Raw genomic sequence first — 19,315 nt, 5'->3', positions numbered from 1 at the left:
AAACCATTATTTTAGAGTGTTTTATCATTCATGCGTTTTTATCAATATCGGTTATCAATAATGCTTCTTATATTTTGAGAAGACCTTTAATTATGTTGCCAATAAAGAAAATAAATTGTCTAAAACCAATCAGAAATTATTTTTCTGAGTAAATGTACATAAACAGATATTTGGGGCTTTTTCAAACCCCAGAATGTGTCATCCAATATGAAACAGGTTTTCAAAGACATTTTATTAAGTAACATTAAATAAAGCCAAGTCACTATAAGGAATATCTCATTTATCAGGACGGTATTTCAGACATGCAATGTAACACCACTTATCTTACGCACAGTTTGGTTAAATCAGGGGATCAAAAGGTACTTTTGGCTTCAATCAAGCTACCTTCATCTTGAAGTACACTCAGGAGATTCACAGTATTTATTATATCATTTTCTTTACGATAAACTAATAAAGTTCATATTTATAAAAGAGAAATTGAAGTTTAAAGATGTTTATTTTTATTCCCAAATAGTTGAGCTAAGCCTTTATGTTTTTAAGTAATTTTTTGCTTTTTATCATGGTTGCCTATCAAACATAACTGAGATAGCTACATCTATAGTAACTATTTTAAATTATTACTTGGTTTTATTTTTTTACCGTGAAAATCTTTAAAAAATGCATAAAATAGAAAAAATATTATAACTGGTAAATGAACCTTTTACCACAAGTATCTCTTTGCCAGCACTGATGATTTTCAACAATTTTCCGACTTTGTTTCATCTATTCCTACCTCCACGTTGTAGGTAAAACAAATATCAAATATATTGTTTTAACCACGCATCTCTTTAAAGAGTCTTCCTCTAAAACAAGATATTTCATACCCCCAAAATAAATAACTCCATAACAATTCAGTCATTTCTCAAATTTCTCTGATTAACTCAGAAATTTTTTTTATAGTAAATTTATGTTTTTCAATATGTATTCGAACAAAGATGTTGCATTCCATTTCCCACTTCTAATCTACACCACTGATCCTCTCTTTATGGTGCCATTTCTTTGTTGACAAAACCGGACCAACTATGCTGTAGAATTCCCCACATTCTATATTTGGTCGCCGGCAACCTCATCAGGCCATTTAACCTTCTCTCTTCCCTGACCCCAGTAATTCCCATAAAGCCATACTTTAATCAAGCGGCTAGAGTACATTTAAGTACTGTGGGCAGAAGTGGTGGGACTGTACTTCTCTAGGCTTTCAGAGGGACAAAATCTCTAATTGGTACACTTTTAGTGACATTAAGATTGATTAGTGGGTTCAGGTATTTCCAGTCTAACCCATCATGCAAAACTCTCCAATCACGCCACAGCACATAGGTACCTTCATCACTCCTTGTAATGAACGCTCACTATACCGCTGTATGCTCAACAAGTATCCTGCTGAAATACATTTGAGGTGTTTCCAATATTTTATTACAAATGTTTGCAATGAATAGTTATCTTCATACATTATTTTGTATATTTCTACTGACTTAAGATTAAATTTCTAAAAGTCAGATAGCTGGATCTAAAGGTAAGTGCATGTATAGTTTTGCTAGAGATTGACAAATTTCCCTCCAACTGATGAACATTCTCACCATCTATGACTCTTATGATAAATGTGAATGACAAAATTATACAAGTTACATAAAAGTGAGAAAAATCTGTATTTTAAAAAAGTATCTCTCAAATCAACTGCAGGAAGAATGTCTCAAGAAATGTTTTCTGTTTGTATTCTAGTACAAAAATTTAAGTTGCTTCTTATTATTAACCTAAAATAAAGTATAAAGAATATAAACACTGTTGTCACCTTCTTTTGACAATTGTTAATATGGCATTATTAAAAAATATAAAAATACTGCATGAACAAAAATCCATCACAAAATATTAGAGCTGGAAATTATATCTAAGTCCTAATATTTAAAAAATATGGACATTAAAATCCAAGAGGTTGATTTTCTCAAATGTATGAGTAGGACCCAAACTTTCTTAGCTCCAATTTAATTTTATTCCTACTTTGACTGGAAAAAAAACTGAGTTAAAAGGTTTTATTCATAATAAAAAAGAAAATAAAAGCATGTCTTTGTAGTCAAATATCTGAATTTGAATGAACAATTTAATCCTATAATACCTTCAAAGGAAGTAATTTTGGTATTTGGAGACATGACATTTTATGCTTACTATAAATTTAAACTATTATAAATATAATGGTTCCCTTATTAAGGCATTTTACAAGAATTTATCTGATACTATAATTCTGTGTGTATGTGTATGTGTTCATGAGTATCTATTTGTGGTTGCTACTGGTAATTATTAATTTTAAGGTCAACTTTATTGCATGGACAAGAACCCTGCAGTTATTATTGAAGTGACTAAGACTTGAAACAGTAAACTCAGATCCACAAACCTCTCGTTTGGTTACATAAAGTAAATTAAAAATTGGGATTCTAATTATTATTTTCTTCTAAAAATAATCAACTATTTCATTAAGTGTTTAATTAGGATTTCCTTCTTTTAAACGTTTGTTTTACAGGTTTTTTTTAAAAAATGTAATATTCTTCCAACGGGATTTATATTTCCATAATAGATTTTAAGATCACTGGAATCATGAGTCCATGGTACCGAGTAAGTGCCTTGCACAAACTGCGGATTGAAGAGACTGGATGCAGCCTAAACAATATTTAGCTTATCAAGGAAATGAAATGACTATGATCAGAGCTGTATAATATTGTGCATTTATTCCATACTTACCAGGAGGATGGGGAGTCTGTTCCTCTAATAATTCTAGATCAAGCATTAGATCATCTTCATCCAGTTCACAAGATCCCAAATTATTCAAAACATCCTGAAGAAAAAGAAAAATCATCAGTTAGACCAAAACACTGAACAACTGAGAAAATAGTCACATGCAAATGCCATGAAGCAAAAAAACAAACAAAAAAGAACCCTCAAATTAGAAGTGAAAAGTTTTAACTGATACCCAGAAATGATTTGACTATCTTTAAAATTATCAGCCCAATAAAAATTCCAAGAATTATTACAAAAATCTTAACTTTTCCAATTATTTACATGTTAGCTTTTTTAAAAGGACATGTATGTATAATTAAACAGACATATATATGTGAACAGGTATCAAAGATATTATAATACAGGAAAGTATTTGTTTTAATCAAAAGTTTTTAATGATCATGAGAAAAGATATTTTACTTATTAAAATGCACAAAGAAGGTATAATGTTTTTCAGATTTATAGAAGTCTGTGAACTAAAACCTGTGATTATTTTTCTATTATTTATCTTTCAAATCTGCGTAAGAGTCTTCTGACATATACAGTAAATTGTTTCTCAAAGAAATTTTGTACACAGTGCCCACTATGAGATATTAATTTAGACCATATTTGGAAGTGGGGATCCAGTTATCATTTCTCAATCATTTGCTTTAGATTAGAAGGGATGAATGAAAGAAGTATTAGATTAAAAATTAACTACTGATTTGCATAATGCCATAAACTACAGAGCTAGATGTCCTTTCTTTTTTATCTTTATTGTTGAAAGTATTACAGATGTCTCCCTTTTTCCCCATTGACCCTTTCTTTGAGGAGTCTTGAAGAAAAATAGCGATATGCAAAGGTAGGTATTCTTGAGAAAAGAATAAAGAATTGATTTGTGTATTTGTATATATAGACAGGTGGTAAATACATTAAGAAAAGCAAGAACTTATATTTAGAGATTAAGATTAAAATAACAAAGGTACAAAAAAATAGGACAAGAAAAAGAATCTAAATACTAAATGATACCATATCTCCAATCACTTTTTCTACTGATTTGAATGTTACCATAATTCATATTTAAATAAGTAAATATTCATTAAGGGAAGCCTAATGATATTGTCACATGGGCACTGAATACCTTTTTTCTTGGAATTAAAGACACTATAATTTATAAATAAACTACTCTCACTGTAAAAAATAGAATAAACATTATTAAGCTTTAGAAATGTGTTAGTCGTGAATGCAGCAAAATAGCCTTCAAAGGTGAAATATATACCCAAACCTAAGTGCTTCTTTCTGCAAATGAAAGTTACAAGGAACTATTTTGTATTGCATTAAATTGTATTGCACTGCATTGTAGTGTATTTGTATTAGTTACAAGGTAACTAATAATTTAAACTATAAATAAAATCAACTGTTTCTTGGAAGTGCTATAATATGCTGTGGCAGCGATAGCTCCCCGAGAGTAATTTGCTTATTTGTATAGCCTCAAAAAGATGTTATAAGATATAGGCATCAAAAGATAAGCTGTCAACTTCAATATGCAAAAGAAAATTGTTTGAATTTGAAACAACAAAAGAATCATAAATGAAGTTAAATGGGAAAAAAGCACAGTTTAAGAAGCGAAAGTTTATAAAGATATTATTGTTAGTGTTTATTAAATACTATCCAAATGGGAAAATCTTAATCTGCTAGCCAAGAACACACTGGTAAAAAAAAAAAAAAAGTTTTATAATCAAAGTGTAATAATTTATCCAGCTTCAAATTAACCTAAATAATTTTATACTTGGATGTTAAATTTCAGTGACCAATATAACGGTGTTAATTGTTTCCATCCAAAATTTATGTATTAAAGTACTAACCTCCCCAGTATATTAGAATGTGGCTGTGTTTAAAGATGGGAATACACGTCTTTTCAGAAGAAATTCCAGTTAAATCAGGTCATATGGGTTGGCCCTAAGCCAATATTACATGTTTTTATAAGGACAGGACACAGACGACACAGACAGAAGGATGACAATGTGAGGACACAGCAAAAAGGCAGTCAGCTGCAAGCTAAGGAAAGAGGCCTCAGGAGAAACCAAGCTGCCTGCACTCTGACCTGGCACTTCTAGCTTCCAGAATTGTAAGAAAATTAATTTCTGCTGGTTAAGCCACACAGTTTGTAGTGTTTTGTTCTGGCAGTCCCAGCAAATTAATACAACCAACAACATTTAGAAAGCAATGAAGGTTGGAACAGAGGAAGAAAGGAAAAAATGAGTCCCTGGCATATGACTGTCACCTTTTTTTTGTTATGCCAACTGAGAACATCTTCCTCATTGTAACCTTTTACGGTTCGCTCTTCCTTTGATTTGCAACCACCCCACCCAATCCATCTAGATATAGAAAAAGGCACTAGATTCTCACATGAGCTATAGCCCCTGTTTGGATGTAGTTTATTTGTGGGTGGTCCAAGATAGGCATCTTAACTAACTTGCTGATCAGAAGAACCCTTCTGTAAAAATAAGAAAAGGGTTTTTTGGTGATATTGCAACATGCAAAATGCTGTCATCACAGGGACCTTGGATTTCACCGTAGGGATACGACCACTGTAAATCTATGTGAAAAATGAAAAATATCATAGTAGTAGGTCATCTGGTTCCTGTTCCAGCAGCTACTAAAGTCTAGAGGAATACATGACTTTTTCAAGGTTGAATTGTTCAACCTTCTTTTATATTTTGACAGTTAATAAGATCCACCTATAATTCAAAAAAATAAAGTTAAGAAGGAAATACTTAAGAACCCTGCCACTGTCATTCCAACATTTAAGAAAATAACACCATCCCGGCCCATGTCATCGTCCCATGCACCAAGGGGTCACTGGTTCGATTCCCAGTCAGGGCACATGCCCGGTGGTGGGCTTGATTCCCAATAGGGGTGTGCAGGAGGCAGCCCATCAATGATTCCCTCTCATCGATGTTTCTCTCTCTCTCTCCCTCTCTCTATAAAATCAATAAGACCTATTTTTAAAACATAGAAAATAACAGCAACAAAGTGAACAAATTAATTTGGAGAACTCACTACATTGTTCCAATTTTATTCTTATTTTGTAGGTAGCCCTTGCCATTTAGACTAGCAGGGTCCATTTACTGCTGGTCTAGATAAACTCTTCTTAAGTCTACTCATTCTCAAGTGCCATGCTTGCTATCTTGCTTACTACACAACTTTCTTATTAGTGTGGGGGAGAGTCTTTGAAGCTGGTGAAACCTAATAATAAAAGGAAAGTAGATGCAGCAACATGATACGTTACAAAAGGAAAATCAATGTGAACTCATAAACCTAACAAATATATATTTTTTCCAGATCTCTCCTTAAAAGAGACCAATAGCAGCAAAAAATATGTTTACTCTCTGCCAGCATTAATGGGCAATTCAGATACTTGTTGCCCACTATCTACCAACAAAAAAGAACCAGGCTCTTTAGTTATTAGGGAAAGAAAAAAATGGGGGGAAAAATATATATATCTGGAATATCTTTTTGTTGCCAGAAAACAAGGCTCATCTAAAATAAAAAGCCAGAGGCAGTTCTGAAAGGCTAAGGAAATTAACCTAAATGGCTTCTCCCTGGCTAATTTCTGACAGTATGTAAATCAAAAAATAAAAATTGTTATCACTAAATAAAACAATGAGTCTCTTGAAGACTGAGTTCATAATACTCAAACAGAAAAGTTAGTATGAAGGATATAAATAGGCACTAATGATATACACACAAAAACCACAAACAGGGTGGAATATCTTTAATTTCTATTGCTTTTAATAAATACTTAATATATGGGGTTCTTTTTCTAGTTACATGTACATTTACAATATGAAGACATGTATTTCCATCTGTATTACGAAAGACTTATAAGTAAAATAAGAGTGTCAAATAGAGTAGTTCTGTATCAGTAATAGAAAAGACTAATCAGTACTGATGGTCACATATAATCAAGTAGAAAAGGGGTCCCGCATTTAATTAACACTAATAATCATACCCCGTATCTAAGCGTGCACAACTGTGTGTTTCAGACATTTGATAAATTAGCAAACTATCTAGAAGTGGTAACTAAACAGAAATAGTCTCTCAATTCCTGGAAGATAAAAACTTAATAGCTCTACATAATAAAGATATAATAATGAAAATCCATGAGATTTTAGTAACGTTAATATACCAGGCATATATATAATAACAGGAATATTGATATGTAACACAAGCAATTGGAACTTAAGCAAATGATTTTGTGAGGGGACACTAATATTGCACAAAATTAAAAGCTGGGGTTGAACTTTAAAAAAAGGCCTAACGACATATAACAAAGTTTAATTGAAAGAGTAAAGTCCAATCTGAGGGCCAGTATCTTGAGTTTAAAAAATCTCTGAATGGGCAGCAAATTCCAATGAGTAGACAAAATACTATGTTGTTAACAACCCAGACTATACAAATTTGAGAGATAACTTTCTTTTTTAAAAAAAAAAAAAAAGCACGGTATAGTTACTAAATCCAAGGGAAGTGAAAAACTAGGCTCAGGTATTTCTGAAATCTTAAGGAAATACGAAAATTTCCACATCAGCCAGGTGGAAAAAGGAAAAAGGTAAGAAATGTAAATCCTTAGTATGAGCACATTTATAACCAGTTTTAGGGAAAGCGTATTGATTTGCTTTGGGAACACTGTAATATGTATAATTTTCTTTTCTAAAACTGGCTTAAGAATTTAAGATAAATTGATATTTTAGACGGTATTTTAATTAAACATTGGGAAGAATTTGATTACATAAAATTTCAACTAATGTTTAAATACCTTAAGAATTTAATACACATTCCAATTTTTTGGCATATAGGATTTATATAAATATTTTGAGAACCATAAGTTGTTTAGTTGTCAGAAAATATTAATTACATACTAAATTCGTAAGATTAATAAATTGGGTGTTAAATCAAGTACAATTATTACTAAGTATTCTCTAAGCACAGATTTAAAAATCTGTCAACAATACTGATTACTTATGTAATCTCCTAAATGACTCCAAGGCATTTACAGGAAACTAAATAATTATTAATTAAGTAATTAAGAAATGAACTTTATAAACTCTAAGAGTATAACAATGAACCTAATAGGCATGTTTTCTTTCCTCATAGACTTTTCAGAAAACTGTATTCTAGTAAAGAAATATCAATCCCTTTTATAAATAAATAAAATAGGTATTATCATTTACAACTGTTTAGTCTGAATCAATTCTCCACAGCCTGGTTGCTATTAGCTGAAATAATATAATTGAATTTCTGAAGCTGGTCACTCCATTAATATGTAACCATTCCTTAAGGCCCATTCTAAAATAACACTTTAGCCTCATTTGTTTCCTTATTGCAACAAAAATAATAATTATGATCTTGCTAAAAATAAAGCAAACTGAGACATGTCCTACACGAGGAAATATTGCTTAAAAAATAATTTCTTCAAAGGAGCTTATTAAACTATTAAAAAATATTTTTAATTGTGGCCCTATATAAATGTTATTAATTGCATCTTTTTTTTTAATTCTCACACAAGAATGTGTTTTTATTAATTTCAGAGAGGAAGGGAGAGAGAGAGAACAATATTTTGTCTTGACTATTGTGTATTTTTTGTATTTGTGAAATTGAGCAAATGAGATTCATAAAGTTATGCTGAGTTGCTAATTCTTCCCTCTGTACTAATAAAAGTTTATTAGTATAAGTTATTCCAAGTATCACAGCGCTAAAATACTAAAACTAAAATACCGTACTATAATGTTTCACTTTCTTGGAAAAGTTAACATTTAAATAGATTCATAAAACCATAGATTTTACATGAATTTTAAACCAATATGTGGATTCATACAATATTTAAAATTAAACTCTGAACGTTTTCATTTTAAATTATGCAAGGAAATAAATGAAAGTTAATTTTTGTTTTTAAGTAGTAAAAATAGAAAACTAGAGATTGTAAATATATTATATAATTGGCAAACTTCATCATTCAGTGTTAAAATTTAATGATTGCTGTTAGTTTAAAAATCCATGCTTTTTCTTATTATTTAAATGTGGAGAAGAAGAAAATGAAGTCTTTTGCATTCTACTTTCATGACAAAGTAGAACCAATGTCTCAGATAAAATCTTCTTGAGTCCAACCTGACTACTTCAGTTTGGGTCACTGTCAAAAGCAACACAAATAAATAATTTGATAAACATGAGAGATTTTAGAGAGACCATTATTCCCAGCCTTCCTCCTTCTTTGTGTCCTAGGGCGATTGAGCACTCCACAGTTATGAAGTATATTTCATTTTCTCCTACTTGGTGTCCCTACTAACATTTTGCCAAGAACCATTCCAATTTTTCAACTTTCACTTGTAATTCTTTCTACACACTACTCTGAAATTACTCTCATTCAATATTCATTTGTATACATTCCCTCATTGTCTTAACACACAAAAACAATGTCAATGGTAGTGTCTACAGAATACTCTCTTGTCATTCAAAACCCTACTATACATCTCCTACCTACCCACGGTAATTGCTTTCTGCAAACTTACTATAACCAAACTCACTCACTGGCTGTTTTCTGAAAATTCCATTTGCCTTCCTTTCGCTGCACTGAGTCTATTCTCTGGCTCCAAATGCTTAAAGAGTAAATACAATGTAACATATTCACACTTTATTATATCGCAGGCATTTTTTATAACCCTACTTACAAGGGGTGCTGAAAAGCACTTCTTGATAATGTTAGGAACCTTTAAAAGCCTTTCTCTAAAACACTCCTTTTAAATGCAATTTGTGATGGTTCTCATGGAGCATAAGACCACTAAATGCACCCACACTACCCAGAGTATAATTGTCTAGACAATAAATTGGACTACTCATTAAACTTCCTGCTAGAGAAGTCCAGAAAAACATAGGTGACTGTCTCATTCTTTGTGCTGGTTCTAAGCAGAGAGTTCTTGCACTTTCAGAGACTCTAGTGTTGTATCATTATAGCCTCTGGAAAATATCTCATTACCTCATAATATCTAATGTATGATATTATTATGACATCTCATTTAATTATCTGGAAATGAGGTGTCTTACTGCTAAACTATTTTGATATAGAATATCAGTGTCCTTTTAAGAACATAAATTTTTCAGAACTGATTATTTTAAGGAAAATATATTTTCCAGAAAAAGCACTCATGTGTAATACAAAGGACTATTTAAGGACTGTTAATTGCTAGCCCTACACTAATTTGAACTTCTGACATGTGCTTTTCGTTAAAGCTGTCATTTTAGCCTCACTGAAAATACTTATTCCCGCCCGGCCGGGCGTGGCTCAGCGGTTGAGCGTCAACCTAGGATCCAGGCGATCGGGGTTCGATTCCCGGTCAGGGCACAGGCCCGGGTTGCGGGCTGCAGCCGATCGATGGCTCTCTCATCATTGATGTCCCTATCTCTCTCTCTCCCTCTCCTTTCCTCTCTCTGAAATCAATAAAGATATATTTAAAAAAAGAAAATACTTATTTTCATCATCATCAGTGTATATGATTCTGAAAACTAGATGAGTCTCCCATCACTTTGCTGTTCTAATATGTTCTGAATTGGAATTAGCCAAAGAAACCTTATATGTAAGCTTGTTAAACCAACGACAAAAGTATTAATCACAAAGTTAACTGATACCTTCCAGATGAAGACAGTGGCTCTAGAGAAAAATACATATTTTTAGGCATGCATAGTTTTCCTATAATTAAGCCTAATGTTTTATTCTAGGTTTATCTTTGCATACAGGATACTATGCAATTAATCAATATTCTACTGATTTGTGAATTATAAATTGTCATAATTTTACTTACAGAATTAGAAATCAAATATATCCAATAATATTTATAATGTTAATCTTGTATTACATACCACAGTACAGTGGGAAAGCCAAAAGACTGAGATTGATAATCCTTACCCAGCCATCAAACCCTCTGTAAACTGAAGCAAATCATAACCTGCCTGATGTCCTTCCCCAAAATAAAATATTAGAATAGTTATTCTCTGTAATTCCACCCAAATCTAAAATGTTGAAATTTGTAAAACAACTGTGAGCTTCTTTCCCATGATAGTATACCACCCAGAGTTAGCCAAAACTCAAAGTCTAAGGTCACAGTCCCCCAAACTGCCCTTACTTTTGACACCAAGAGGAAGTCTGGAGTGTTCGCAAAAACACCATCGGGCGCAATAATTCACTGGAAGGACTTAGAGAGCTCACGGAAAGCGATACTCCTGATTATGATGTACCACAGGAAAGGGGCGCAGGTCAAAGGGAGAGACGCAGAGAGCCTGGCAGGGTTCCAAAGACAACGTTTCCTTTGCGCAGGTGATGCACTGCCCTCCTAGCACTGATATGCGCCAATGCCTCGGAGTGCTGCCAACAGGGAAGCTCACCCAAGCTCCCGGCTCCAGTTTTTATTGAACTTTATTACATAGGTATTTTTGATTGATCAGTTGATTGCCTACATGGTTGATCTCAACCTACAGATTGCGTGATATGAAATGACCTAAAGCTGCCACCATAAGTCACACGGGGAGTCTTTCCGGCACGCCAGCCACACCCTAAGATTGCCAGGGGTTCGCAGCCTCGTGCAAAGATCCAGGGGGGCCACCCCGGCCCTAAACACACACACTCCTACCAGGTAGAGCAGATTAACTTTCAACAACCGAGGGCAAACTCCAGACCTCTTTCAGAGCAAGGCTCCTATCTTCACTATACATATACAATGTTTCCATAGGTAATGCATAGCTTGTGATCTAATTTAGTCTTAAATTATTTAAGTCTAGCCTAAATACAAAAATGAAATTATGTCCTGTGACTTTTTCTCTACTTTGTCAGGTTCCAGAGTGATATCTGCAGGTGGGAATTACCATTGTGAGGTTTGTTTTCTTTTTAAATCAATGTATATATTTTAAATATTAAATGAACAAGTAATTTACTAATATGTACCAAAATATTGCATATATTGTCTGGGTTAAAGACATATTGGCTATTTTCAACACTTTTTCCCCAAATTTTCCATATTGGGCTCATTATTATGGTAAAAAAATTCATTTATTTCCTTATTCAACAATATTTATTGAAGGCTTACAAACTAGCAGGAACAGTACTAAATTCTGAACAATAAATAAGAGAGAAAAGTTTCCTAATGTAGACAATCAATATACAAACAAATAAACAAGATAATTTCAAATACTGATAAACACTATTTTAAAACAAAGATTAATATATTTATTGGTTGTAGGAGGCGGCTACTTTACAGGAGGGGAAACAGTAGATGCAAATCATCCAAAGTGGGTGTGAGGCTGGCATGTAGCAGGGCAGAAAGGGGGCTCGAGTGGCTGGAGCGCAGCGGGGAGGGGAGGGCGAGACGAGATTAGAGGGGGAGCATCTAGGTCATGTGATAAAGCTTTCAGGCAGGTAAGGAGTTTAGAAATCACTGGAGAGTGACATGCTGAAGTATACAGTTTAGGAAAACCATCCTGCCCACTCTGACAAGAATGGATTATAAGAAAACATTTTCTAATGGATCCTAACAGCCAGAAAGGCATGAATTATTTTACAGATGAAAATTTCGAGGATTAGAAAAATAATGTAACTTGATAAAACCATGACATAAAAAGGGGCAGAACCAAGATTTAAACATGTTTGCCTGAATGCAAAGATTTATCCACTAAGTTTCCCTTCACATGACATGAATGTGCCTGGCAAGGGCGGAGGGTGAGTGGGGAAGGGGGTCTTTTGTGATATTAAAGGCAATCCTATCAAATACTAAGAATTCTTAGGGGGTATAGCTCAGTGGTAGAGCATTTGACGGCAAATACTAAGAATTCTTTTTCGAATGGGCTAGTAAGCAATAAGCATTTTTCTAGAAGTTTGGACATAAGTGAGCCTGTATCATTATGAAAAAGAGCTCTATATTGTTTCCCTTAAAACTTCCCAGACAGGTATGCTTCCATTTTTGCTATTTTCTGTGGAATCTCAGACAAGTTAACTAATCATTTTTGGGTCATAATTCTGTTTTCTGTAAAATGAGGACAAATCATCCCTGATAATCTACTTTCCCTATCTAGAATTCCTTTAACATACAAATGACCCTTCACTACACTGGAAGGTAATGTTGGGGAAAAAAGTCTAACTTTTCAAATTTTGCTTGACATTTTTTTTCTTTCCCACAGTTGCACATTGAACCAAATTTCTACCTTTTACTTACACTTCCATCAAGGTCCAAGAAAGAATCCATTCCCTTTATAAAGTCTCCCTCATTTTCACGTGGTTTAACATTAATTTCTATTAACCACATGAATTACTAATTTCTTCCCATGTGGCTTATAATATTATTCTTATTTCCTCCATTGTAAAAGTAAATATGGTGCATTTTTCTCCCTTTGCAGCTCCTACAACATTTAACACAGCCCTGCATATATGAATCATTTAATTCAATTGATAATTACTTACTGAGAAACTTTCATATGTCAGGTACTATGCAAGTAACACGCTGTCTTCAAGTTTGAACTTGTTGACTACAACAGTATAATACATAAATTAGAGCATTTTCTGAGTTAATAACAAACCCATAGTTATTCAAATAATTTTTATATTTTACTTGTTAAAAGTATCATATTGGAGTTCTGACGGAAAGCCATATAATTCCACTTACTGAATCATTTTCCTATCAGTGTACTTTGTATTAAGGTGCAAACACATACATCCCCGCAGGCAGAAGTAGCACACACGCCATAATCAACTGCAGAGCACCTTCCTTTAGTGTTATATAAGAAAACTTCCTATCTATTTGGAAGATGAAATTTATATTCCTTTATGTAGTAAAAAAATAGTGTTTTAATTACTAAAATAAAAGTGTTTCAGCATCCAAGAGAGAAAAAAACAAACATTTCAGCAATGTTAATATATAAACATAATTAGTTTAGAAGTGTTCTATCAACAGGAATTTCTTTAGTGCTTAAATACCAATAATGATCTATAAAAGTATATAGTCCTATTCCCTATTCTTTGAAGGACTAGTTTAAAACACACATTATTGACATATACTCTATAATAAAGACACATATAATCACAGAATAAATATATTCATAAATATCAAGTACATGTTAATATTAATTTCATCTAAAATACAGAGAACAAGAAAGAATCATTAGAATGCAAATCAGAAAAATTATTGTAATAAATGACAGTCAAGCAAAAATAGAATTGATTTATTTCTTTAGTTTGGCATGCTTGCTCACTTTATTTGATATAACTAGACTTTCACATGAATTTATTCCTCTGGTTAGATCATTATAAAATATAGACAAATATTTTCTTTTATCTAAATTGTTTGCAAAATTAAAGACAAAATTGGAATATTTTATCCTGTCCAACCATTCACATCAATTTTCATTAAATATAGCCCATACCGTGAAAAATTTAATATCATCTTATTAAATCTATAAAATATTTAGATGATTGTAAATATATTGATAACAAATGTCTAAGTGAGAGTTTGCATTTTTATATATTTGATGTTCTTATGAATGACTATGATAGTTGTTTAAGGCTTTTTGTGATTAAAGTAATTTCTATAATTTTCCTATTTTAAAAAAAGAGGTGAGAGTGGTACCAAAGGCCTTGTAGAATTCTAAGCAAATGCAGTGCATTTTAATGAACAGAAATCTAGTTCACTACTTAAAACCCATCAATACAAAGCAATCAATTCAACTTCATTAATGTACAAATTAATGGGATTTACAATGTAATGATGGAAAGTATATAAATGAAGAAGAGTTAAAAAATATGTTTAGAGAAACATCAATTAAACAAATAAAAATTTTAAGTAAAATTATATATAGTTGCTTTACAATACAATACTACTATATACCTTTTTTATACTCAGTAACTGATTTTTCTTTCATTTTTATGATTACAGATTTAGATTTATTTGAATGAGCACTACCCTAAAATCCATTCATTAAGCACATTTCAACTTTTCTTCCTTTTTTTCCTTCATGGCAACAAAATCATTACATTTGTGAAATACAATGACCAGTATTAATTCCATGTACACTATGATATTCTTTGGAGTGAAAGTATTAAAAATCCTTTATATAATTACATTTTAATGTGTTTGCATTTTATAAATACATATACTTATATATAATGCAAAATAAATATGAAATCAGCCTTTTTGTATTTTATGAAGCTGTTGTTTTCGCTAGTTTTCTTTAAAATGTACCCTTGTTTCTCAAAGACTCAGACGTTTCAAATTTGAGGGAAGTCTTGAAAAATAATGAAATAAAAACTATTTAATATCTTAAAATAAATAGCCCAAAGTATTTCAGGATGCGAAAATGATGTTCTGTCTGGTAGTTCCTCTCTGCCCTAATTGTCCCATATCCTAATTACCACAGACAAGACTGGCTTCCCAGACTTGCCTTCTGCCCTCATGATAATCCCTGCCCATGGGATGCAGATATTTTATCACGTTAATTCCTCTGTCTCTCCTGCGTTCTTTGAAGACTTCGACCCGGGCGTGGCCAGCAGTCCTGAGTGTGGTGAGTGTCCAACTCCGTCGTCTGGGGTCGGCGTCTTCCTTTGGGTTCCTGCCTCACCTCTGCTTCCTTTTCTTTTGGCACTTTGCACTGCACCGCACTCAGCTCTTGGATTATTTGTTGCCCCTACTGAACTATAAACTCTTTAGGAGGAGGAAAGGGGTCACAGCGTCTCACAATTCTTGAATGAATTGGCTACTTATTAGATGCTTGTCCCTAAGGAGGTCACTATCATAAACGAAACTAGAATTCTCACCTAGAAAATGAAGGAGATTGGGAATGGCTGTCAAAAGTTCTAAAGGCATGAACAGTGACAACTGTTCCTCACATGCTAGATCCAGCTCACAGAAACTTGAAACTAGTTGAAGTAGTTTCAGAAAATATAAGCAAAATACATTTCAAAAAAGATTCCAAAATAAAATAGTGGAATAATTAGTTTGAATACTTATGAAAATCAAAGAATTTAAATGTACTCTGAATGGCAAAAGCAATTTAAACTGAGGTTAAATGTTGTATCTTTCCACATAAATAAACTGGCAAACATTGAAAATTTAATATAAATCTACATAAAGACACAGATAGTAATAATATATCAAGTGTCTTCAATATAAATATCATTAATGACTTAATGATTAAGTAATACAATACTATTTTTAAACATTTATCAAAATTATTTTCTGAAGAGTTATTTAACTTTGGCTTATTTTGTAAGAGGAGAGGAATCCATTTTTATCATTTTCTCACTTTATCATTTTCTCACTCCAGCTGCATCATACATTTGTCCCATGAAATGTCACTTCTTTCCGTTAAGCACTCTCTGAGACGTTCAGAATGCTCCTAACAACTACCAATGCTTTTACTATCATTCTGAGAATATCTCCCAGATTCTTAGACCATGCCATATATATCCCACTTTCCACAGAAAGTTAAATTGTCATTTCTTTATTCCGAAGGTTCCCATTACACCTTCTTAACTGTGTTATCACCAGTCCTCACTTGATCAAGCAAACGGCTCCTCTGTGATATGCCACGTCTTCCCCTCATCTACATCCAGAATGATTTATCTTCTCTATTGCCATCAATCATGTGGCAAGAGCTTCAGTCACTGACACCCAAAAGACCTTTCAGGTTCTTCAGAGTATGCTTCACGTGGTTATCAGACCCGAAGAAAAACATTTTTTCCGTTTCATAACCCCATAGCCAACATTTTCTTCTATGTGAACATTAGCCTACATATTACAGGCTCCCTTGGAGCTACGTGAGACCACGTGATGGGGTGCTGACCTCAAAGCCACCCTGTACACCCCTAACACCATCTCCCTCCGTCCAGGTCCCCAACACTAAGGCGGCACAAGCGCAAACTGGAAAAAGCCTCTGGGTCACAACACGCAGGGGAGCTGCCCTGCAGAGCCGCCAGATTCACCCTGGATTTTGTGTAAGCAAGGAATACAATTTTGTTTGGAAGCCAGTAAGATTTTTCATGGTTTATTTCCTAATACAGCACAGGCCAGTCTATCCAAATAAATTCTCATTCTGTTTTTATGCCTATTTCATATGCTCTTCTGTAATATCCTAATAATTGTTCCTCTACAACAGACTTTAGTCTTGTGCTTCTATCTTTTATCAGGTCTTGATTACGTTTTTTGAATCATTAGCATTATTGACTCTCATACTGGCAATATACTTTGTGTACCAAACTTCCTTAAGGGGACTTTATAATATGTTTCAAATCTTATGAAATCATTTTTTTTTTTTACTTTTCATATTTTAAATGATGTTCATAAGCAGTGAAATGTGGCAACAGCTAGTGACTATATGTTTAAATTATAGGCTATATTACTCTTCCTTTTAGAGAGACTTTAATAATATAAACTCATTGGCACAAGAATCCATGTCTATTTGCATTAAAATCAAATGTATTCTGCAAATTTATGATGTACTATTTTGGTAAGAACAATAACGTAGACTACTACGTCTGAAAGCACATCTAAATTTTCCACACCAAAATATTTCTGTATTTATTTTGCAATTCCAAGCTGCGAAATCAAGTGCATTATTTTAGGCATATTTGGGACATCACAGAATTAAGAGTTAAATGAGCTTATGTCTCACTACAGTTTTAGTCAGACTCATTGTTTTGTTTTTGTTTTTGAGTATATGTTTTCTTTTTTTGTTTGGTTGTTTAAGACCCAGTCTTAAATAGTAATTTTCAAAAGATGCTTAAAATATAAAGATTAACTCTATATTGCAATCAGAAACTTTTTAACCCAATCTATCATCTGCCAAATAGTATAGTGACGACGCACACAATTTTTTGTGAGATTCTGACTGTGCACCAGGCTTTGGATCCCTTCCTCCTAAAGACTTATGTTCTTTCTCTGTAAATGAAATAGTCCAGCTTACCTAGCTCACACTTGTTATTAGAATAAAATTCTGAAAAAAAATTATACAATGTTTTGTAAATATTACTTATCATTAACTCTAGATACCAAATCAGGTATTCATTTTAGTCGTATCAAAGCTAAAAACATCTGGCCTATTCACAAGTACTGTTCTTGCAGGCAGAGTTCATCTCAGTGCCAGCAGACCGACTAATCTTCTAGAAACCTGAAATTATTAAATTCTAAAAAATCCATAAATACCTGAACAGTATTGCTCAATGAATAGATGTTTAATAAACACTTGCAAAATAAACTAATGAGTAAGTGAAAGATTGAATGCATAATATATTTTACTGATAAGAAAGAAATGAGTTCTTGGAGAAATGACAAGAATAAATTAGAGATGAAAGAAAAAATAGTGACACAAAATATAAGATTGTTTCTCTTATTTACCCTATTTTCATGAAAAAAATAGTTTTAAAAATTTAATTACAAATACTTTCTATGAAAATTTTCCATCCACACTCTCCCTAATTATTGCCTTTTTCCAATTATATTTTGTTAATCTCAGTAAAAACACTTATCTCAGTTACTATCAATCTACTAGAAATGTTACATTGAGTTACACTGGGTTTTCTACATCTTAGAAGAACATGATATTCACAAGTTGATTAATGTAAGTCTTATTAAAATTTTAGCAGTGCCTTCTTCTTATACAGTTTCTTGTTATTTGGTTTCATTCTATCCCTCAGATGTCATTTTCTTCAACAAATTGACAGTTTTGATGTGCTGATATTTTCCTTGAAGACCGTGGCTCTGATATGTTGCTGATATAATCCATTTTCCTTTAGAAGGATTTAGGATTCTGCTACCCAAATTACACACAATTTGTCTAGCCCCTTATACAAGTGCAGACATAGAGTTTGGTACATATTCAGATTTTGGATAGCAAAGCATCTTATGGAGCTAAATTTCAGTAAAAATTCGATTTCTTACTTAGTTATAAACGTTAGGGGGATACGATCTCCTCTCTGAAAATCAGCTTTAACAACACATTAATATTCTTTTATAATTTCAAGTATAATGTATCTATTAAAAAGTATGTAAGATATCTAAGATTTTACCCTATCTGCAAGATAACCTTTAGCCTAGCACAGTTTTATATTTGCTGGAAGAAAATATAAGACTCTAAGGTCAGACACAAAGAACTTTATTACTCACACTAAAAGCAATATAAGGAATGTCAGCATTTTTTGGTGATAATTTCCTAAGTACCAATTCCCACAAATCAACACAAGGAGAGCTAGGTGATCGGCATGCGTGCCCTGGGGTGTACAATGAGAGACACACTTTTTGGGAGGTGCAGGTAGAATGCAAATCTTTGATAATGGGCAGCAAGCACAGCTGCCATTTGTTTCAGAATAAGACACTATATTTTCCAAGCCTGTCCACTATTAAACATCCTTGAAAAAATATTCTGGCACTAAGGCAATGAGTGCCTCTGCTTACAAGAGGTACAGAAGTATGAGATATCCATGGAGAATATTGGGTCTTAACAATAT

General features: G+C 32.8%; 1 protein-coding gene across 4 annotated transcripts in view; it reads right to left on the bottom strand.

Moving 5' to 3' along the window:
* CCSER1 (coiled-coil serine rich protein 1) overlaps positions 1 to 19,315 on the bottom strand; it is a 1,053,860-nt gene that overhangs the window by 844,192 nt on the left and 190,353 nt on the right. For all 4 annotated transcript variants that reach the window (XM_081140171.1, XM_081140174.1, XM_081140172.1 and 1 more), the window contains exon 4: positions 2,767 to 2,860. In XM_081140171.1, coding sequence (XP_080996297.1) covers positions 2,767 to 2,860 — 94 coding nt within the window. The remainder of the gene's footprint in view (positions 1 to 2,766; positions 2,861 to 19,315) is intronic.

This window comes from Miniopterus schreibersii (genome assembly GCF_964146895.1).
Source record: "Miniopterus schreibersii genome assembly, chromosome: 1".
NCBI classification, from domain to species: domain Eukaryota; kingdom Metazoa; phylum Chordata; class Mammalia; order Chiroptera; family Miniopteridae; genus Miniopterus; species Miniopterus schreibersii.
This window is presented reverse-complemented; position numbering and strand designations above follow the sequence as displayed.